Raw genomic sequence first — 24174 nt, forward strand, 5'->3', positions numbered from 1 at the left:
CCCTTCCTGACAGGAAGTGTTTAGAACCGAGTGACATTCCCCTTTCACTGGAACTTCAGAGCTGTGACCCTAGGAATGCTGGGAGAGAACGCTTGCAAACCTCCCGATTTTTAAAATACTTGTACACATGTGCACACACACACACACACACACACACACCCTTTTAAAATTTGTGATAATACTGAAACCCCATTACCTCAAGCCAAAACTCTCAGCCAGCACCTATAATACAGAGAAGGGTTGCTATTTCTTCTGCAGTGTGTTTGCTGCTGATATCATTTACAGCTGCCTGAGTTCTGGCCCCTAATGAATTACTGCAGTGCTTTTTAAGCCACATTCTAGGGGTTTTATTTGAAAACCACCTCTTGTGAGCAAGTCTGCATGCTGCATGCAGAACACAGAGTTGTAGTTGAGTTTCTACTCCTCTTTGTTTTCAAGTTCCAGGCCCTGATGCAGTAATCCCTTTAATGTGAATAGCCCCCTTATTCCTCTCTGCAGTCTCACTAATTCAAATACCTTACCTAGCCTAAAATCAAACCGTCTTGGATCTTCAGAAAACTTCTAAAAGTAGAAACACTTCTGCAACGATTCGAGGAGGACTAGAGCTAAAAAAAAAAAACATCAAAAAACTGTTAACATTAAATTGTCATTGCTTGTCCGGAATCCAAACCAGACTAGCCTGTGACTGTTCTGCTGTTTAATTCCTAAGGTTACACCTGACCTTGCAGGCGCTTTGTTTTCTTGAGCTGTTCATGGTTGGAATTGGCTGCCTGAAGCCATTGATGTATCAGTCAGCACTGTAGAGCTATAAACAGGTGAGAATGTATTTTTCGGAGGGGTGCGCCTGTTTTTATTTAATTGTTTTAATTGACGTTTGTAGGTGTCTTACCAGGTTTTTCAGAACTCTGTAGCCTTGACTAAAATAAATCGGAAAACATAAAACGTAAGCATCTCTACAAACGTCCAGTGTCAAAAAACAAATAGGCCTATTTAGTTTGTCTATTTAGTTAAGGCCGTAAAAGATTACATGGCACACTTTCAAAAAAGATTATGGATGTTTACCCTGTTGTCCTGTTTCAACCTGTGAGACCCAAGCATATTTCCAAATCCTTATAAAAAAATATTGCAGTGTAAATATGTAACAGTTTTATACCTCTAAGTGGGGAAAATGTCATTCTTTTTTTTATTATTTCAGAGAATTTTTGCACTCGTTTTGGGCTTAAGAGACTAACAAAGTGAAATTGCAAAATGCGTCTATACACGTGAGCACTCTACAAATAGAGATACGATGATTAATTTACAATTATTGCCAAGTTATAATATTTTATTGGATGTTAAAGCAGTTAAACTTTGTGTTTCTGCTTGGAGGTTTGTGGTGGAACATCAAGGATCGTAGTGTGCTAAAGGTGTACATGTACCCACATTCTACTGGCTTACTATCATGGCACAGTCAATGTCAATATGCTGTTGACTTTATCAGTTGGTTGTGGGTCAATGTAAGATGACACATGTTTATTTGCTGTACGTGACAGCAAAATGCTATAACTGTTTTGTTTGGCATGATGATTCATATTAGTGATTTATTCTTCGTTGCTTATTTGCAACACACACAAAATGCTCCCAAAATGTGCTACAGTGGTAGATTGCAACCAAGATTTGTAGCAGTAGAATATCCATGGGTGAAAGTGCTCTGTCTGTATTCCGTCAAAATGGCTTCTCTCAGGTCCATTCCTATGATTTATGTAGAAATGCCCAAAAAATCTGACTTGTGACCTTTTGGTATATTTCTCTCAAACTATATACTTTTTTGCTCTGTGTAAACACACTATAAGTGCTTTGTTATGGTTTTGCCCATAAACAGTTTAAAATGTTACAAAAAAAAGGAAAGTCATTCATAAGACGCCATAAGTACAACATTAAAAATAAATAAATAAATAAAAGACCCAATAAAACAGCCCCAACATTGGTTTGACCCACCATAGTCCACTCTGCACTATTTACAAAAGCTAACTTTAGCAGCAGTGTGACTGCAACAGAAAATGCTGGGCAGTTTGGATACTACAAAAAATGATGAATTAAATATAGGCTAGGTAATTGTTAGTTTAGTTTAGTTGTGTTGTATTCTCTAGTAATTAAATTAGACAGTTATTTATGTTTTTTTTTTTTTTTAAATAAGGACGTTAGTAGGTTAGTGTTGCTGGGGGGCCATGAACGGGTTTAAGTTGAACAACAACTCTAAATAAAACGTTACTGCTATTAAGCACTGGTAAAAGCTGTGGTATTACAAAGTAACACAATCACGTTTTTACTTTAGAAATTATTGATTGTTTTTTTTGTTTCTTTTTTTAAATTAAAAACTTGTCATTCTTTATTAATTAATTTTTAACTTTCATATTGAAGTTTGTTGTGTACTACTCATTCAAGCAAACCAAGTAGGAATTTTTCTTAAGACGTTTTTCAAGTCAAGTAAGCTTATTTATGTTTTAATAATGACAGTAGTTTAATCTTACTTTAAAGGCACGCACCTGAATCGTAAGGTAATTAAACTGTTTGCTTATACTCTCCCCTCCGTTCTGTGCACTGTCAGTCCTGGTTAAAGATATAAATAATGTACACGATCCGAAGCAAGTGTAAAATTTGCTTGAATATTAAAAGTAAAAAAATATAAATATTTTAAAACTAGCAAGGCATGACTTGTTGCACTAGCAGCTGTTTACATTATTGTTTTGCCCTCTAACTCAATGGACCATATTTAGAAGCAAGCACAAGGGCAAAGACACAGTTTCTTAGAGCAATAAGACCATTTTAATGGTATGAAACAAGAAACAACTCTCGTCTTCTGGTCCTTCCTGCAACTAAGTTTATACTGTTGAAATTGTTTTATTCAGCAAAAAAAAAAAAAAAAAATCTTTGCGTTTGCTTCAGAGTGAAGGCTTTTTTTATATAGTAAAACCGTGCCTTTGACATGGCAAGTATTCTGAGCTTCTTAATTGTAAAAAATAAAAATAAAACAAATAAACATTTGCTTCTCTACGCTCAGCAGTTAGTCCTTCAGTTTGCCCCCCTACTGTTTAACAAAGTTAGGCGCCTATGATTGAGACACAAAGTTCTTTGACCATTGGTTCTGACATTGATTAAAACACTGAATTGTACTGCTTTTAGAATGAAACACTCACCTATAGATACCAAAACTGACTCATGTTACTGAATATGAAAGGTTACTGGTCCAGAGCTTATCTATAAAGCTCTGTCAAAATTATCATTGGCCACTTTCACCCATGAATATCTCCTTTTTTAATTTTTTTTGTATTGAAGTTTACTCCCCTGATATTTTGAGGTTGGAGTACAAAAAAGTAGGAAGCTGATCTGCTTGGAGGGAGAAGTTTCTCTCGGTTTTGTGAGGTAATACTGTTCTCCCCACAGGTGGCAGCACTCGCTATTGCAAGGAAGCAACCATGGCCTCAACGATATTAAAAACACCCCTTTGTGTATGAGATGCCATTGGACACTTCCAGGGGAAGGGAACCATGTTGCACCTTCGCAACAGGGGGTCTCGCAGAGTTCATGGTCTGGTGGTCAAATTCAAAGTTGACCTGGAACCTTGAAGTGGTGTCCACACATCAGGTTATACCTTTGCACCTTGTTGGAGAGGTTTATGAATCATATTTCAACCAAATACATTATTTATATATTAAATGGTTCTTTCATTGGAATAAGTTGGTACCCAACACTGATTAGACAAGAGTGGAGTCATTAAACTCCACGTCGTTCTACTATGACAGTTCTCACAGTTTTTTCCCTTGTATTTCATTGAGATTCAAAGGGCAGAGGTTGGGTCATTGACATTTAGTCATTGTTGCTCTAAGAATTCAACACAGGATGAGCTAAATTTCACGTAAACGATAAAAACATACACCTCTTGCTTGACTGTATGTGACATTCTGAGTGAGAGATCTGCACTCTGAAAAGTTATACAAGTGTACCCCTTTGAAAGTTTTCCACAGTGCACAGAAATTTTAGGTTTTTTTATCCTTTTCACCCGGTTATATTATGCATTTACCATAGTTTACTATATTTTATAATATGCTTTACCATACCTCTCTGGGCTTTACAGTGCTTATGTTTTACCATGCATTATTATACTTTGCTATGCTTTTAGCTAATGAAAACTTTTATAAGGGTAATTACTACTAATGCTTAAAATGTAAATGTCCCAAACTGTACACATTCACGTATGGATCAAGTTATGTTAAAAAGCCTACAAATAAAATGATCACCTTTGCCGAAACTGTGTTGTCTTACTCAAACTTTGAGTTACGTGATGAAATAGGCAGAGGCAGAAAGCATCATTTTGGAATGTGGAATACTGTTGACACCAACACAGTGTAGACGGATCCAATCTAAGCTTTAAAAGTGTGTCCTGTTGACTGCTAAGGCCTAAAATACATTCCTGCTCTAGCAGCTGCTTCTGAGAAAATGACGGAGGCTTTCTTTTCATTTTCGACTTGGCAACTGTTTCTGCTGTTTATCTCTGTCTCTGATAACAGTTTCATTAAAGAACAAGGCAGCAACAAAAAGACCTTTTGAAGTGCTCTAATATAATAGAGCTGCAAAGCCTGGAGTTGTATTAGGTTATCTCTAGCTACAATCCCCTAGTGGCACAGGACATAAATCACATAGCGAGTTTTTCTACAGCCTTGTACATTGCTTTTTGACAGGAAATCTGCTCTTTTCTGTGTACCATTTGCACACTATAACCCTGTAAGGCAGTAAAATAAGGAGTACTTTTTACATCATGTCGGTTTTTTTAAATATTTTTAAAATATTTCATATTTCAATTTCACTTGTTTAAAGTGACTGCTGCTAACAAAATAGTTCCATACATTTTCTCTGCCATGCCATACGTTCATTGTATAGGTCTCAAATGTGAAAAAAAAACAAAAACACGGTTTCAAAATTAAGAAACCCCTGTTTGCAAGTCCTGCTTTTAGACTATATTGCACTTCCTGGGTCAGTTCACCTGGAGGGTGAAATTGTTCCCATTTCTTCACTGGCTTCTTTCCTGTCGATAACCAATCAGCTGCTTCCCCTTTTCACTGACATGCTTTCAAACAGAAGCTTCGACCGGGAAGACATTGCGGAGGTGAAATGACCCAAGACGTGTATGTGCAGGGGGGATATGTTAATGCATCTACCTGTTAATTGCACTTTGAGCTAAAAACTTTTCATCCTAATTTCAGAACAGAGTACGACACACTAAAGTAAGTCTTGCTAGTTTTACCATTACATAATTTTATCCCTAAGCCCTTTGATGTAGTTTGGTGGAACTTGCTGATTAACCAGGAAGTGTGTGTAAAACTTGCACAGCTCGTTCCCATTAAGTAATGGATCTGCATTTTGAGGGCAACGGGGTTACTGAACCCTATTCAGATTAATGAAAGATACAACCTTATGAATTTGTTGGAATATGAACCAGGTGACCATGTTTTCAAGGGGGGTCCTGGGGAGAGAGCATTATTACATTGTCCAAACTTCATACATACAAGGTGTGTCCGTATTATCATGTGTCCAAGGCTGAACGTGATGTGCATTATACAAGTCTGAGCAGTTAGCTGTTAGGTTGCTGTCCCTAAAATTAGTGAAAACTAGACCACATATTAAATTCAACCTTCTCTCATATTCATCTCCGCAACATCTGCCCCTGTACCAGGCAGAGAGTTTCTTTCCTGGGTGCTGTGTCTGACCCACGCCTCTCGCAGGCACAACAATTAATCATCCAAGTACAGCAAATTTAGAAAGGACAGCACTTTCCTCTGTGCCTCTGTGGTAATGAAAACCACCTGCCAATGGGATCTGAATGGCTTTAATGAATCAGTTCTCCACCCCTGGCCTTCAAAACAGATGCAGAGCGTGTGCACACTGCAGCCCCCTGCCATGCTGAGGACTGTGGGAGATACCAGGACAAGCAAGTGGCATTTTCAGCCTAGCGCTGGAAAGGGTTAAAGTTAAGCCTGGCACTTTTAAACATGTAAAAAATGTTTCCATTTTGGCTCACTGCCAATAATCATTTAACTATCAACTTACTTTAAGACATTCATCTCCGGAGAGTTTTTGTATTGCCTTGTAGTCATTTACTGACTGGCTAAATAAGGCATACGTTCCCCACTGTTCCTTTTTCATATCAAAGGCTTTCTATATTTGCAGTGTTTGATCTTTACATACTCTTTGCAATGCAAGCTTGTGATTAAAAGTACAGCCCTGATAATGCACTGTGTTTGAGGCAAATATCCTCAAACACAGTGCATTACTTCCACCAAGTATTGTACTGTTATAATGTAAGTATAAACACCTAGGATGTTGTTCTCTGCTGGGGTTGCTAAATGCGTACGTCACACTTTAGAGTGTCACATAGATGTAGATAACTGCTTGTCCAATTGTCATTAAACTTGCTCAGGACATTCTTTGGTTAAGTATGTTAGAATCTGGGAGACTATGGAAGCATCTATCCGTCTGTATGTCAAACTTGAATTTCGTATGCGTGTTACTTTTAATTCTTCATTTCAAAAGCAGAAAACATAAATGTTTCCTGGACCGTTGAGTCGATAAGAAATCACCTGAGCATCTTGTGTTTAGCTGCTCAGCTGTGCAAACAGAAATGTCTGTTTTGGCTAGAAGGTGGGAGGGGTCAAAGGAAGGTGGTAATAGACTCTGGATGGTTCTAGAGGCAGGGCTGTATTCTGATTGCCCCCCTAAACTCGCTTAGCAGGCCCACATAACCCAGCATTCTTGGCATGAAAACCCATGCGTCAGCCAATCCGAGGTTCAGATGTTCACAGCTGGATTCTTAGCAGTCCTGGGGTTGTGTTATTGACCAGTGTGGCCATGTGATGCAGGCTTTTAATACATCAGCACCACAAGGAATATTACAAACCCCAGATGAGTTACTGTGACAGAGATCGAATGATTCTTGGTGGTAGATCTCCCTCTCGACCTGTGAGGGCACGGTGCAAGAGGAACAGAGTACCCTTAATTAAATGGCACGACAATTTATTCCGTAGGGTAGGTGGAAGTCGGTCATTTAGGAGAGGAACGGAGCTACGGTATCCAAACTCAATGACCCTGACGGTAAACGGTGTGGCATCCGAGGATTGGAGGAGCGGATGCGCTCGTTAACTTAGGGGTCATGAGCGAGGATATAAATAGGGGGGTAGCGTACGTGATCTGTTCCTTTTTGCATATGGTTAGGAACAACCTAGAAAAGGAGACTGTATATTGAGTACCGTGAGTGTTATTTGTGAGTCTGTGTGTTAACACTGTTTGTCTTGTGTTTGTTGTATTCAAAGAATACTAACCCACACGATCCGGAGCTGCAGCCGCAGGCCAGCGTAAAAACCGGACATCACTGCTCACCTTTTCCACTACAGGAACCGTCTTTGCACCACTAACGAAATCACGCACTGTCTGTGTATATGTGTTTTGTGTGGGTGAAAGAACTGGACTTTGGGTTACGGGTCAAACCCGCTGGATTATAAACAGAAGTGTTACACGCCGCTGTACCACTTCTTTCATTATTGTTTACAGGTTTTGCCTTGAGGCTCTGGACATTTAATAATTAAAATAAACACCCTTGCACCTGTACAACATTGTCTGTGTGATTAATCCGCTCTGCACTGCACTCACCTGCACGTATTCACCACTTTGCCACAGTTACCAAGAGAGAAATTGAGTAAAACCAATATTGTTTCAGTTTGAGTACAGTAATTGAATGAATCCCTCGCTTTCTTGTTCTGTTTTAAGTGAACTTAGTGACAGCCAGCATGTAAAATGTGAAACTGCATTACCTAACGCACCGTCTTTTCAAATGCCTCAGGGTCTGCACCAATACCCCTCTTGTATTTTTTAGCACCTGCTTTTTATCTGCAACTGAATCCATTCTGTCCTGATCAGAACTGAATTTACTGTTTTAATAAAGTGTGTATTGACCAGTTTTCATTTGCACTGTTCAATTGGTAGCGTACAATAATGTTTATTGTTTTGACAGTTGTATGATAAAGCCAGCTCCCAGTTCTTAACGGACGGGCAAAAAAACGATTAAAAAAAAGTCCCATTGTGTTTCTTCACTGTTTGAAAAACTGTATCAAACTTTGTTCATGTGTCATAGTGTAAAGGCTCCAGTCGTATTACACTGATCCTCAGTGTATTCATAATTAAAATCATTATATGGTGTTCATAGCAGCTATGAAATAAGGTTCTTTTTTATGCAGACATACAAAATATTTGAAATGTTTTTGTTACAAGCAAGGGGTATACCGTACACCTACCGTACCTACCTACAACACACACTGACAACAAGGTTTCAGAACAATAACGTGAGATGAGCAACCGTATTGCATTTACTCATAGGGCCTGCAGCGATCCAACCTCTCTGTCAAATCCTATCACCTTAGAATTCCCTGCTGTTTAGAATCTTAACAACATCCACGAGACACTCCAGGGTTCTAAACTGGTGTCAACTTTACCACTTATTATCAAGCATGTTTTAGAACAATAAAAAAAAAAAATTATCTTCTTGATTTGAGTTCCTGTTTTTTTTAGTTCTCTTGGCATCAAAGAGGTCAGCATAGATGTCAAGGTCATGTTTTTGTTGCATACAGTATGGCCTTAAACTTGCAATCTGATTGGCTGAAAAAGCAGACCTTAAGGAGTGCAATCCAAGGTTTTAATTCTTTGAGAACAAAGTAAACTGTAACTAGGGTTCTAAACTATGCTTTATTTTGCTCTTATCTGCCCCCTATTTTACTGCATTTAATCCTGTACCTCAGAATATTGTAATCTGCCAAGTGTTTAATCTGTAGTATTTTGTACTTAATCATATCCTGATGTAACTATCACTATTTAATCATATCCTGATGTAACTTTCACTATTATCTGCTGTATTATTGAATTGTGGTTTGTCACACTTGAGAATTATTGTATTTCTTGTTCTTATTGTATGACTTATATTGTAACACTTGAATGTATTTGTATTTGCTTGCGATTGTAAGTCGCCCTGGATAAGGGCGTCTGCTAAGAAATAAATAATAATAATAATAATAATAATAATAACTAATTAAATATATATTTTTTTTTTTTTAATTAGTCATATAGCAGACAATTTTATCCAAAGCGACTTACATAGACTAGACGGTGAACTATGCATCACAACTGCTGCTGCTGAGTCACTTACAATAGGACCTCAGTGTTTACTTCTCATTCGAAAGACGGAGCACAAGGAGGTAAGTGACCTGCTCAGGGTCACACACAGTGAGTCAGTGGCTGAGCTGGGATTGAACTAGCAACCTCCTGGTAACAAGCTCCTTTCTTTAACCACTGGCCCACCAGTGCTTAAAGGAACCCAAGCCTGGGATAGTCACTGTCAATAGTATAGGGCCTTTTCTTCTGTTGAACAATGTTATTTTGTAATTCAATTTCGAATGTCAGATATTTCTAATACAATGCTACAGAAGCAGCATTTGCTGATGACTCTTGCAGCCAATCCTTTCCTGAGCTTTTGTTATTTACTGCACAGGAATGATTAGATATCAGGTAGAAACTGTTGGATTTGTTTTCATCAATGTTGGTCATGTAAATATTTGACATTAGAAAAGGATGACCAGTGATAATAGATTTTTTTGCACGCCTATAGCCTCCCATAATGGCCATGCAACTTCATCACCTTCAACTATTAGACACCTTTTTCTTTTATGGAATTTCAGTGTCACAGATTAGTCATTTTGTAGAACTGTGTTGTTTTTTTTAATTTGTGGTGCTACTGCTGTTTGGATGAAGTATTCCCAGACCTCTTTTATAAACTAGCATGCTGAAATGTGATACTAAAATGATCAGTCAGCGGCAGTCAGACTTGCTTAAAGTGTTACAGAACACCCTGCAAAGTTTAAAAGAAAGGCATTGCGTTGTATTTGCTGTGTCCTGGGTTGTCCGTATCACAGCATTTTTAATCATATTGCCGATAAATTGCTTATACATTCTTAATCACACATCATGGGTCATAATTCAACTGGTCAATACCTTTCTCAGCATTTACGGGAGTGTAAAGTAATGTGTTTCTTGTGAACAGTGCAGGGGGTTGTGTAACTCTTTTAATCTAGTCAAGGTAAAGTAGTACCTCTTCAGCATTGCCTGTTCTCTTCCAGCAGGTAATCAGCTGAAGTGTAAGAAGTGATTCAGCATCAGATAACTCTGGCTCCTGCTCTTTGGTATCTGATCAAGGCACTGCAGTGCAGTAAAACAATGACACGACTGACCGCAGGTCAACTGGATTTTCCATCATGGAATTCAAGGATAAAGTGTAAAGTTAAGCTGAATAACTAAGCAGCCTTTTTCTCTGTCTCTCAAACAGCCTGTTATCCTAGAAGACTATGCCGACCCCTTTGATGCCAAACAGACCAGTGGGACCCAGGCAGCACCAGAGCAGGTGACGGAAAATGATGGCTACATGGAGCCTTATGAGGCCCAGAAAATGATGGCTGGTAAGAGAGAGTGTTCAGTTTCAGTGTTGGTAGGCTGGATTCATTGTGTGTTTCAATAATACAAAATAAATAAATAAACACATTACAGTAATTTTCCTCTCTGCTTTACTAGTACAAAATCTGTTGCAGAGGCATTGCAGTGTTACAGACAAAATCATTTTAGAAAATTTCTTGGATCTCACATTTTCCTGTTTGGAAGCTGCAGACATGAACGCAAGGGTGAATTAGATTTTTTTTTTGTGATATTTTCATTAAAAACTATTAGTGAAGTAAATGTACTGATCGTTAATGGCGATACTTCAGTGCTGCACTTCCCAGTCACTGTGTTCTGCTTCAAGTAATAGTTGTGTGAAGGAATCTAGTCAGCTTTGAAAACACATCGGTTGTGTATATATATATATATATATATATATATATATATATATATATACCGGATTCTGCCGTTAATGGAAAAGTGTGTGTGTGTGGAGGGTTTTGACTCAGGCAGGGGCGACATTACAGGCATTATTGCAGAGGGAGTATTTTTAACATTAGGTAGACGGATTACATTTACAATTAGGCATGCTTTAAATTCAGAGGTAGAGCACAGCACACAGTCATGATTAGCAACTGTCCGAATCATTAATGCACAGAACAACTACTTCGAGGCAGTTTTTTCCCCGTGAGCCGCGATATTTCGGGGCGTTGACTCGGCAAAATCCACTGTATTAAAAAAATTAAAATAAACTCAAATTCCCAGAAGCAACTTTGTATATTTTAAATGTCCCCTGCTTTCCTTCATTAGGAAGTGCAGCGTTGAATGCAATAGGTGTTCGCCAATTTTGTGTTCACTAATACCTCGTTTCCATGGGCACGGATTGACCGCTAATCCAAGCTGATCTGGGTTCTCCCGCATTCCTCCTGAACCCCCATTGATAATCTACCCGACTCAGGTTGCATGCAATGCAAGTTTCACGGATGTTGGCGTCTCTTTCCCAGCAAGCCTTGCGGCTAAAGTTTTCACAAACTATTGTCTTGCAGTGTGCTGGATAATGCTATGTGGCCCCAAACAGAAAACGGAGGATCTTGCCTTGTCAAGCAAGACAGTACTGCTGCTCCCTCACAGACCAGGCTAGTGAATTAACAGCCTGAGACAGCCTTATCCAAATAATTATATGCTGTATGTCTGTATAAAGGCGTAAAGTGTTGCTTGGTGAGCTGACAAAATAAAGCAAATCTGAGCCATATGGTACATTAAAAGGCCATCCAGAGAAATAACATGGCATGCTGACTTTCTTCTGAATAAGCAGCTCATTTTCATTATTCTGATTCTCATGTCAAGTATTGAGTAGAGAGGAGTGCTTCAGTACAGTAAGCTGTTGTAATCATATACAGCAGATTTGCACTTCCTTGAGCCACAGAGAAAAGGGCATAACCTGAACATACAGACTTAATACTAACATCTACTCTACCACCGTACAATCATTTGAAAATTATCATCTCAATTAGTATCTCCTAATGAAATCTGTTAAATTTAAAGTGTTTTCTTATCCACTACATGTGTAATTCCAAGTCTGCATGTGGTTGGGTGTTGTAGGGTTTGATTACTTGTAATGCTATATACACCATGCATTTAAGCATTAACTTTAGGTCTTTCAGGAGTGGATTACTGAGACCTAGGTTATTCTGTCTTTCTAAACCAGTGAAGTAAAATTGCAAAAGAAATGTATTTCAACACAGTATAGACATTGACAGTTTGATTTATTATTTTCTTTCAAACAAGCAGAGATAGATATCAAATTAAATTATTGATTTTTTTTTTTATTGATGGTTGGAAGGTACATGTCTGTCACTTTCATAAAAAAAATATATAGATAAGCCCTTTTGAAAAGACATTTGTCAGTTGGAGGCTGAGCTGTGCAGAGGTTTAAAAAATATAGGCCTTTATGATGTTGAAATCCAAGCAGGTGAGACAGACGGTTCTGTCAGTTTTCACTAACATTAGTTTGGCTTGCATACTTTGCTGGAAGTCTTCACTTTCTGAAACGCCACAAGCCGATGTGTATTTAAGAACGTGAAGGCAAAAAAAAGACACATTTCTTTTGCAACAGAGAGCAAAGATTCTGTTGGTTCAATAATTATTTTCTTTCCTCACTGACAGTGCTGTGTTCTGGGCTGGATGAATCCCATATCTATCAGTCTATAGCCTATATCTATAACTCACTGCTCTGGGATCAGGATAAACAGATCTGTACCTCACCAAGTCAATATTCATTCAGCTTTTTTTTTTTTTTTTTTAAAGATACATTTAGAAGATATTTTGGCTTAATGTCATGAATTCTCAAAACTTCAGACTCCCTATGGTAAAGTATCTTGAAAACACTGCCAAGAGATGTAAAGAGTCTTGTTCCGTAAAAGGTCATGCTACACCTGCATTTTATAAATGCTTGCGGTTTATAATTCTGCTGGAAATCGACATTTTTACTAATTGTATTGCAGCACTTACACTGTATTACCCTTTGAGTTGATAAATGTTATATACATATATAACTATGTTTGCATTGCAAGGCATTTAGCTTGACAAGAAATCTGTGGTTTTCCCGTATTACATGTCGTTCTTTTTTTACAAATAGCCTGAAGGTCATTTTCCACTGCTTCACTGTGTGCTCATGTATTTATACAGGAATGACCTTCTGAGATTCTCTGTCTCATTTTCAGAGTGCAGTTATTAAAATGTGTTTAGGGACTGGGAGATGAAATCTGTCTGCAGACGATACCTTGTGTATTTTTTTTTTTTTTTTTAAGCAGCTATTTGAAGAGTACACTTAAAAAGGCACCAAGCCAAATTGCTCTGAGTACAAGAAAGGTGCTACAATGGGTAGTGTGGTCTAGTTGTAAGAGTTGAGGGACTGGGGGCAAAGTAGCATACAGAAGCAGTTAGTACTGCTGACAGTTAATATTGACGGACTGGGAGGCAATGTGGAATACAGAAGCAGTACTGCTGACAGTTAATATTGAAGGACTGGGAGGCAGTGTAGCCTGGCTTTTAGAGATTAGAGACCGGATTGTAACCTTGTTGTTGGAGATATGGGACTAGGAGGCAGTGCAGCTTTTAAAAGTGGTTAAAACGAACACATCTTGTGAACTTTTCACAGTCCCCATATTCCCCCTGTAAAGTTTCCTAACCTCCCCCCCTTGTTTTGTCCTGAAATGTGCTGTGTTTGCCAAACACAGGTTTATCAATCAATAGCAATAGAGTGCAAGCAGCAAGCAGCCTGGATATTGAGTCTGAGCGGTAATTGCTTTCTAGCAACTGTTCATTTAATATTGCAGCCAACTGAAGCGGCTTATTAGGGACAGGAGCGTGCGGCAGTCTTCTGCCATGCTAGTGTCCGCGCTTGAACAGAGCTGGAGAGGGAGGCAGGCAGGCAGGCACTTTGATTTGAGAGGTGCATGTTAGCGGGGAGGGAAATGGCAGAGTCTCTGTAACTGGACTCTTTTGTGATTGCTCTGGCGGCTGTGTTTGCATGTGGATTGCAAGAGTGAAAAATGGCCTCATCAAAAACTGTTGCATGCAGCTCTGTGTCTGTCTCTGTGTTATGTTAAACTGCAATTCTGTCTGCGTGGTGGATATTAAAGGTGATTTGTGTAGTTTTAGATTTCAGCATTTTAACTATGTACACCAAAAAGATTTCCCGAGAGAAAACACCATTCATAATCTCTTAATGAGCAGGTAGTGTAAACAAACTGGACTGCTAACAAGGTATATTTATTATTCAGAGTGTACAGAAAGCTATAGAATGATTGTGTTCCTAAATCAAGTAAGAATCCTCAGCTGCCCTCACTGCTCATTTAAACCTGCCTTCAGCTAACCTGTGACTGCTAACAGTGCAGCCCCCAGTCAGGACAGGACTAGGAAGGGGAAAAGGCTACCACCACTTTGCTTTATTTTTTAAAGTGCCTGTCAAATGCCTGGGCAGTTACTACACAAAAGCTGACACACTAAAACCTGGTGTGTGTATATGTGTATTGTATGCTGGGGCCAAAGACAGCATACAGTACATTTCACATGTATAGCATATTATCCAGATAAGAATCTTCAAATAGGAACTACTGTGTTGATTTTACATTAAAATTATCCCCATTGCTTGTGTCTCTGAAATCAAAGTGATACTTTATAAAGCAGGGGTTTTCAACAGGGGGTATGCTTACTTGAGCTGAAACCTTCAGACTGAAGGGGTACAGTTTTTAAAAACGGTTGAAAACCACCGATATAAAGCATTATGTCAAAGCCATGTTACCCCTCACAGCAATACTATAATTATTGATTTCTTAACACCTTTTATATTTAAAAAAATAAAATAAAAAAATAAAAAATAATAATAATAATAATAATAATAATAATTATTATTATTATTATTATTATTATTATTATTATTATTATTATTATTATTATTATTATTTATTATCTGACAGTGGGATTCTATCTAAGTAAGTATGCTACAGCTAGGCTACAGGACTAGTGCTTGAATTTCATTTTCAGTGCAGAAGGTTTAGTCCCGGGGAGGGGGGCTTGGTGCTAGGGGAGAGATGTTACTGTGGCCTGCTAGTGGCTGATAAAAGGCTCCAATTACTTGCTGTTTTATAGATTATTCCTGTACAGGAACATTCTGCGGCATCTTTTACTGGCAAACAGAAAAGAGTGCAGTAATTGCTCTTTTTCTTTGTCTTTCTCTGACTACATTCTAGCAGCACATGGCTCCCCAGAGGCCAACCAGGCAACAGAAGAAACTGATGCATCAAAAACAAACAGAGCTAGATCTTTCATATTAGACCTAGCCCCAAATTCAATCCAATGTCAAGCATTGCTTGTGTCCCAGCATTCAATTTAGTATGACTCAATAGATTGGGTATCTGATTTCAGGTGCTGTATTAAATTTCAGCTCAACCCTTTTAACATCACGTCAAAGGGACTGAGCAAAGAATGGTGACAACAAGAAGTAACCAGTTAGTGCAGATACAAGAGATCTGCCTGTTTTTTTGTGGAGCTTAATTTAGTACTATGTATTGCATTGATTACTGTAATGTTCTTTTCTAGAGGTTCAATAAGTATGTACAGTAGAAAAATAAAATATATAACAAATCTGTATGATACATTGTACATCATTTCAGTTTCAGCTTACATGTGCAGATCGGTTGTTCTACTGGTCAATGTGAACTGTATTAACCGGAGTGTGGCTAAACCCTATTGGGAGCTTGACTCTTTTGACTCCCATTATATCCTGTCCAGGACATTTGCATCGGCTGATTTGTACTGTAAGTGGAGGGTGACAATAACAGGAATGATAATCCGAGTGTTTGACTGTGCTTTCTGTTATAAATCTAGCAAGAACCAACTTGCAGTACTTGCAAGTCTTTCTAGTTTTTTTTTTTTTTTTTTTTACCTGAAATGTGTTCTTCCTTTTTCTGAAAGTTTACTTTTGTAAATGATTATTAGACATTGTTGCTGTAATACATGGCTGTGTCAACATTCCTAGATGATTGATGGGTTAAATAAATCAACACCCATGTTTTTTCCTCGAGGCTCTTGTTCAAACACCCCTCTGTTTGCTCAACACTAATTGTTGAATTTGGTTCTCATTAAAGTGAAGTGGGATTGACAGACCCAGGGAATCCAGCTCTCCTATAGGGCAAGTCTATCCAGGGTGACGGCAGAGATGTGCTTTACCGCAATCCCACTGAGGATTATAGCTCTCAGTACGTGGGCTTGGGTCACAATAAAGAAACAGCTGTGGTAAAGAATTATTATTCCAAGTAGTGATGCATATCCCTGGACACTGGTGACTAGGGGAGTCACCCTTGTGTGTGTACTGTATGTCACACTTATATGTTACATATATCTAGAACTAATTACCCATTTGTGATGACATTGGGTGGGAACAACCTTTATCTGATTAGTTGACATTAGAATCTGGGCGGTATACCTGTCCACCGATGTATTTGAAACTTGGTATTGACATTCCTTCATTCCATGAAGTTATCAGAATCTAGGTCATAGTTATCTACAAGTGGCTTGGTCTGGCCTCTGATTTGTTTGAATAATAAAGACTACTTCTTCAAGACAGCTCACATGAATTTGATTAAACTGTACATTGATATTTGTGTTACAAGAAGCTATTCCCAATGCTGTAAATCTATGCCACCAAAAGTGTCCGTCATCCCATTTTAAAAATACCAAAACACTGATTTATTTATTTTTTGGTTCATGTTGACAGGAGGTGGGATCATGTGATCTTTTGCCAACATCTGTAGAATAAAACCATATATAGAAACCATTTGATATAATGTACAGACTTCATACTTGCATGACTAAACGTATGATGGTGACATACTGTACATTCCCACCACGACTGTGAATATGAAAGCAGAGCTCACAGAATCATCAGATCACCCAGACCTGCCCTCCTCATGTACATGTAAAAATGAATGACAGCTGGAGTGGGCAGGTGGGTGCACTGATTAACAGGCATCTCCTAACGAGCCAGATTAGAATAATTGCTGGTAAGGCCATAAACAAGTTGTTTCACTATTGCATAAGCAGTTCTCTAGATGTATTTAAAACGCCATAGTGAATGGGACTATACAGTATGTCCCCAGGATATGCATCCCCATCACTGGCACATGCATTAACATCAGGGAGTGATATTTATTAATTGTATGTAGTGCTGATTTTGAATAGTTGTTATCTGTGTGGCACAGACTGTAACACAGCGAATCCTCACCAAGCTTCACCCCTGACATTCAGTACCAATGTAAACTCCTCTCCTGGCTGCCAGCCCAAGGTGTGTGAGTGTAGAACAGCCTTTTAGTAATGTTTCAGCCATGCTGTACATTCTTAAATAGCATTATTGTTTTCTGCACAGAATACCTCACTATCCCTAAAGGCTGCCAGCACTGCCTTTTATAAGCACAGTATAGCGATGCAGATTATGGTACCTAATAGGAGATGCACTTCAAAGATTAACATTTTAAAATGAAGTTGAATGATTAAAACGTTGCAACATTTGTCAGTGAATTGAAGTTTATTTTAGTATTTTTAAATTCGACACTATTGAGGCTTCTGCTAGTGGCTCTTATACTAGTGTTTATTATTATTATTATTATTATTATTATTATTATTATTATTATTATTATTATTATTATTATTATCTGTTTCTTAGCAGACGCCCTTATCCAGGGCGACTTACAGTCGTAAACAAATACATTTCAAGAATCACAGTGCAAGTAATAATTCAAAAAAGCCTTCATCACTCCCCTCCTCAAAAAAACCTACCCTCAATCCCACCTCCCTCCAGAGCTACCGTCCTGTCTCCCTCCTACCCTTCCTCGCCAAAACCCTCGAGCGGACTGTACACCGCCAGCTCTCTGCTTCCCTGTCCAACCACTCTCTGCTTGACCCTCTCCAATCTGGCTTCCGCTCTGCTCACTCCACTGAAACTGCCCTCCTTTCTGTCACCAACTCACTAAAGTGTGCCCGAGCTGCCTCTCTCTCCTCTGTCCTAATTCTCCTCGACCTCTCTGCTGCCTTTGACACTGTTGATCACTCTTTTCTACTATTATCTCTCGCTGACCTGGGGATCTCTGGCACTGCTCTGGCCTGGTTCTCCTCCTACCTCTCCAACCGCACTTACCAGGTAACCTGGCGTGGAGCAACCTCCACACCTCACCCTCTCTTAACTGGAGTCCCCCAAGGGTCAGTCTTGGGTCCTCTCCTATTCTCTCTCTACACCCGCTCCCTGGGCCCCCTCATCGCATCCTATGGTTTCTCATACCATTTCTATGCTGATGATGCTCAGATTTTCCTCTCCTTCCCCACCTCTGACTCCACCATCTCCTCCCGTATCTCTACCTGTCTGTCTGCTATTTCCTCCTGGATGCACTCGCATCACCTCAAACTCAACCTCTCTAAATCTGACCTCCTTTTCTTTCCCTCCTCCTCCCCCTCCTCTGATCTCTCTATCTCTGTTCCTCTGGAATCTACCACACTCTCTCCCTCTTCCTCCGCTAAGAACCTCGGAGTCACCCTGGACCCCTGCCTCTCTTATTCCCAGCACATCTCCACTCTGGCACGCACTTGCCGATTTCTTCCTGAGCAACATCCGAAGAATCCGACCCTTCCTCACCAACTACGCAACCCAGCTCCTGGTCCAGGCCCTGGTACTCTCCCGCCTAGACTACTGCAACTCCCTCCTGGCTGGCCTCCCTGCGTCCGCCACCCGTCCGCTCCAGCTCATCCAGAACTCTGCCGCCCGCCTGGTGTTCTCTCTGCCTCGCTTCTCCCACGCTACTCCACTGCTCCGCTCACTCCACTGGCTCCCGATCACCGCTCGCATCCAGTTCAAGACTCTTGTACTAGCCTACAGATGCCTTGACCAGACTGCACCCAGCTACCTCCAGACCCTCATCTCTCCCTACACCCCCACTTGACCTCTCCGCTCTGCCTGCACTAGAAGACTGGCTCTACCTCCGCTACGCTCCCCTGCCTCCAGAGCCCGCTCCTTCTCCACCATTGCTCCGCAGTGGTGGAATGACCTTCCTACAGATGTCAGGACTGCCCAGTCCCTGACCACATTCCGGTGCCTCCTTAAGACTCACCCCTTCAAACAGCACCTGTAGAACGCCTCTGTTTGTATCCTGGGACACTATCACCCTTCATTTTTAAATGTGCTTTATTTTGCTCTTATCTGCCCCCTATTTTACTGCATTTAATCCTGTACTTCAGAATACTGTAATCTGCCAAGTGTTTAACCTGTAGTATTTTGTATTTAATCATATCCTGATGTAACTATTATCTGCTGTATTATTGAATTGTGGTTTGTCACACTTGTACTTTGCTTGAACAAAAGTTATTGTATTTCTTGCTCTTATTGTATTACTTGTATTGTAACACTTAATGTATTTGCTTACGATTGTAAGTTGCCCTGGATAAGGGCGTCTGCTAAGAAATAAATAATAATAATAATAAAGAGCAAGATAAATACAATGATGAATACAATGACTTTAGTATGGATGAATCCTTCAGCCAGCATGGCATTGACTATCAAACCTAATCAATCAAATTATATTTAATAGGTGAAGATCATTTTATTAAATAGTCTTCAAAATGAAGCAATGCATATTTCAAATGCATATTGCAGATAGGGCCAGGTTAATGTAACGCAAAATGAGAGACTGGCCCCCTTGGATATGCATCTCCTGATGGTGTAGGTTTTACTCCCTCTGGGCACAAGCGCTTGTATTCTGAAGAGCTGAGGGCTGCAGACGCTAGTGAGTTATTACACAGTCATTGCAACTCGATTTCAGAGCGGAGGCTGGCTTTATGCCTGCAGCAAGCAGAAACACTCTCCCTGATAGCTCTTCAAACGGGAGAAATTGAAATCGTAATTCCAAGAGCAATTTGCTGAAGATCCACTCTTCATTAGGGACAACATGTGATGAATATTAAAGACATTTTACCCTACTGCCTTTTCAAATGAAATAAAATTAAATAAAAACATTGCAATTCATTTTCACAGTTTTTTACAGCCATGGCACCTCTACTGAAACCAAACATAACATACAGAATATAGAAAGTCTTGAGCTCAGGCTACACATATACATAGTTAATGCTTCAGAGCATGGTGTCTGGAGAAGAGAGCACAGTGCTGTCCTTCAGCATGATGTTAATCTGGGTCCTGTCTACTGCCAATATATGATCTTACTCAAATGTAAAGGCTAAACAATAGTATTAAATAACAGTAATAATGTCATTGTGAGGCTGTGTGGTCCAGTGGTTAAAGAAAAGGGCTTGTAAACAGGAGGTCCCCGGTTCAAATCCCGCCTCAGCCACTGACTCATTGTGTGACCCTGAGCAAGTCACTTAACCTCCTTGTGCTCCGTCTTTCGGGTGAGACGTAGTTGTAAGTGACTCTGCAGCTGATGCATAGTTCACACACCCTAGTCTTTGTAAGTCACCTTGGATAAAGGCACCTGCTAAAATAAACAAATAATAATTGTATTCAGCTGTGGTGGAATGGAGCAGATCCCTTATTAACAACACAGATCAAGGGCTGTTGTAAGAAATTAAATGTTTGTTGTATTTAGTATTTGGGGGGGGGGGGGGGAGGTTTAGTTTATTCACTTTGTGCCCACAGGGCCAGGTACTTCTCAGTAGCTCTGTACAAATACAAAGAGAGACATTTACTAAGAAAAAAAATAAAACAAATGCTTTTCAAATGCCCACTGGTATTTTTTTTAAGATTCTATTGATTTTTTTTTTTTTTTACTATTACATGCAGGACAGACGCTATAAGATCGTTACCTTTATTAAAAAATGTGCAAGGATGTATGCTGATTTACTCTACAGGTTAATCAACTAATGCTCATAAATTAACTGGTCAAAAATTTAAATCAAGTGACAGCACTAATTTCAATATATACTTTGGTGTGTACGTTTCTTTTTTTATTTTCTTTTTACTTTTTTTTTTTTAACTGTAGTTCAGTCTTTGGAGTGTTAAAAATGCTATTTGCTTAATTAGGTGGAAAATACTAACCAGGGCTGTCAGTATACATCAGAATGTAATATAAAGAGTGTGTGTGTATGTAGATATTGTTTAAATGCTGACACCTGCATAGCATTTAAACGTTCATAAAAATGTACCAAAAGCACATCCCTACTATCGAGGAGCCTATGTTTTCCTTTGTCCAGTTTTACTTTCTTCATTACTGTAGCAGGTGGGTCACAAGGTTCCTCGGCCTTGAAAACCTGCCTGCCACTATATCACGGCCAAATACTGCTACTAGCATTTGTAGGGTCTATATGCCTTCTTTAAACTATAGCAAAACAGAAATACAAAAGACACATATTTCAACCAGTGAGCAGAAAAGACTTGAGTTACAGCTGTGATTAAGTGTTGTACACAGGCAGCTGTTCAATCCAGTCTTGTCCTGTGTCTCCTGATATCCTCGGGACTGTTCAATGATTGGTGTGGAGAATTACAAGTACAAGTAACAATGGCTTCTGGAGGAGAACTCCCCGGGGTCAGCATCTCATTATAGCTAGGCTGTCCTGTTGATGACTTGGGCAACAAGTTACTACTTCTCAATCTGTCAAACCAGCTCTGTAAGTTAATTGAACTGTCTGTAGAAGCAAGACAAAATGCATCCATTATTTAAGATGCTGGGGAGCTGCTTACTGGTACTAGGCATTTCAGGGACAGTTTTTGGAAGTATTGCTTTTCCATCCTCCCTTCCCTTTACCCCAACAACAATAATACATTGTTTAGCTTTATTTTTACAGGAAAATCTAAATAAAATATTGTAACTGATGTGACTTGTCCAACTCTAATCCAGAGCTCGAAAGTATAAGCGCATAACTACATTATCAATGTTTTAATGGAAACTGACAATGGGAGATTTGACATTTCCATTTTATTTCATGCTTAAAAACCATTCGATCTGATATGACATACCCCTTGGATTGCTACCAGGAGTCTTCTGTTCACAAAAAAACTTTTAGTTATACCCAAGTTGAAACAAAGCTACCTGTATGCAGTGTTTTTGGCAACCATGCATTTTAATTTTAAAACATGATAGCTGAAACCACTCTGAAGAACGCCTTGTTTGCAAACAGCAAATTTGAAACGGGTATGCAGGTTACACGCCAGGTAAAATGTCTTGAAAGTATTTTGTTAGCTTACATGGCTTTAATAAAGCCAACCTCTGCAGGTGCAAAGCAAACCGTGCCAACAAAACAGCACGGAAGTCATAGAGCAAGACCATAACTCTCAAAAGTGCCCACAAAGCACCAGTCACACTCCATTTACAGTGCCTCATAACGCCGTTATTCTCCCCAGCTGAGATGGCCAATGGTGTGTGTTGTGTAGGATTTGCCAGGCCACCATTACATTCTAATTATGACTTTGGTCTCAAGTATTGTCCCAAGCAGACCCCCCACCGTTATCAGGTTGTTTAGTGGCTTTGTTACTGGTGATGCTACTCAACTTTCTTTGTGAGAGACAACCCATGGCACGTGTTTACTTGACAGACTGCACTACTTATCCCCTGATCATTTTTACTTTAAATTGTGCATTTTTTTACTGCTTGAAACTGATTCTAAAGACGCCCCCCCCCCCCCCCCCCCCCCCCAAAAAAAAAAAACCTGTAGTGAATTCTAGAATTCATGCAGAATAAACTGGATTGAGACCCCTGTGCAGCTTTTAAGAGTATGGAATGTGGATGAATGAGGCTGTTCTCATGTTACTGCTTAATGAATCGTTACAAGACACACACACAAACAGACATGTATTTAACCTTCCAAAAAAGACATCCCCCTGAAGTTCCTGCCCTCACACAGACTGCCAGTCTGTTTCCGAGGCTGTGACCGGCTGGGATTTCGAGGGGGCTCAGACTAGATTGCACAGACGGGCAGAGGGGAGCGCCAGGACATGTACAGTATATCTAATACTGTGTACTATGCATAGCGTATAGCTGGGGTGATTATTGAGTGAGATTCAGGGGAGTCTTGGAAATACAGGTTAAGTGGTCTAAATCTCTGATAATAACAACACCAACTTCATTTTTTTTAATTATCTGTGTGTTTTGCTACTTTTCTGGCACATCTCTCATCTCATTTGCACTAAAATCTGTACTGAAGCTTCTGTCGCTATGGTAACGGGGCATTCACCCCAAACATGACTTGCAGTTCTGTCGCTATGGTAACGGGGCATTCACCCCAAACATGACACAGAGTTCTATATTCACTCAGAACAGGACCATCTGTCCAGTACCAAAACACAAACGTGTTATTGTGTGGTATTCTGACTAAAAGTTCATTTTTTTGCTTCTAAAACAGCATCATGTCAGGTGTGGTGTGAACAGCTTAAGGTACAGTATAGGGGACAGAAGGGGTTAATATTCTAACTGCCTTAAGTATATTCTAGCATGTTTCCATGCCTCCCTGTTACTGAAAAGCTGTGAGAGAGAAATGTTCATTTTTATGGCATTGAACAGTAGTGCTGAAGCACTTTCTGTATTTAGAGCCTATTACACAGTTAATTGGTACTTTACCAGGGTGTGAAATTAGCAGCAGCCGAATGGCAGGAGAAGTTATAGATTAGTACTATAGCTCAAATTAATAAAAGCAGCTCTTGGAGCAGAGGCTGAGCTACACTGATTTCAGTCCATGACTGCATTTAAATTACCGTTATGTATGCTGGATTTCCTAGTGCTGTTTGGCAGGCTGTATTTTAACACTGTTGTAGGTTATTTAACATGTATTGTAAAAAGCACAACTGAATTATTCATACAGTACCTTAAACAAGGGATCTTGGTCAATAGCTTGCAAGCCTAGAAGCTACATCCTTGTATTCTGCCATGAATGAACTGAAGTGAAAAGCATCGTCTTTGTTGGGAGCAATATCGGACAGTGGGTAAATCAACCTTATTAATGGTAGAAACTGTCCTACTTCAAGATTATTTTGTACTACAAATCAGCTTACAAATACTCCAAAAATCTTGTTACGTAGACCCTCTTTTGTTTGGATTTATATGTATTTAATGCTTTTTTTATTTTTATTTTTATTTATTTTTTTTAATATAAATTCAGTGCAGCATCCATTTATGTTGC

General features: G+C 39.4%; 1 protein-coding gene across 3 annotated transcripts in view; it reads left to right on the top strand.

Annotated features, from left to right (window-relative positions):
* Positions 1 to 24174, top strand: part of LOC117429540 (SH2 domain-containing adapter protein F-like) — a 76119-nt gene that overhangs the window by 7259 nt on the left and 44686 nt on the right. For all 3 annotated transcript variants that reach the window (XM_034049141.3, XM_058998462.1, XM_034049143.3), the window contains exon 2: positions 10400 to 10529. In XM_034049141.3, the coding sequence (XP_033905032.1) occupies positions 10400 to 10529 (130 nt within the window). The remainder of the gene's footprint in view (positions 1 to 10399; positions 10530 to 24174) is intronic.

This window comes from Acipenser ruthenus, chromosome 24, assembly GCF_902713425.1.
Source record: "Acipenser ruthenus chromosome 24, fAciRut3.2 maternal haplotype, whole genome shotgun sequence".
Classification (NCBI taxonomy): Eukaryota; Metazoa; Chordata; class Actinopteri; order Acipenseriformes; family Acipenseridae; genus Acipenser; species Acipenser ruthenus.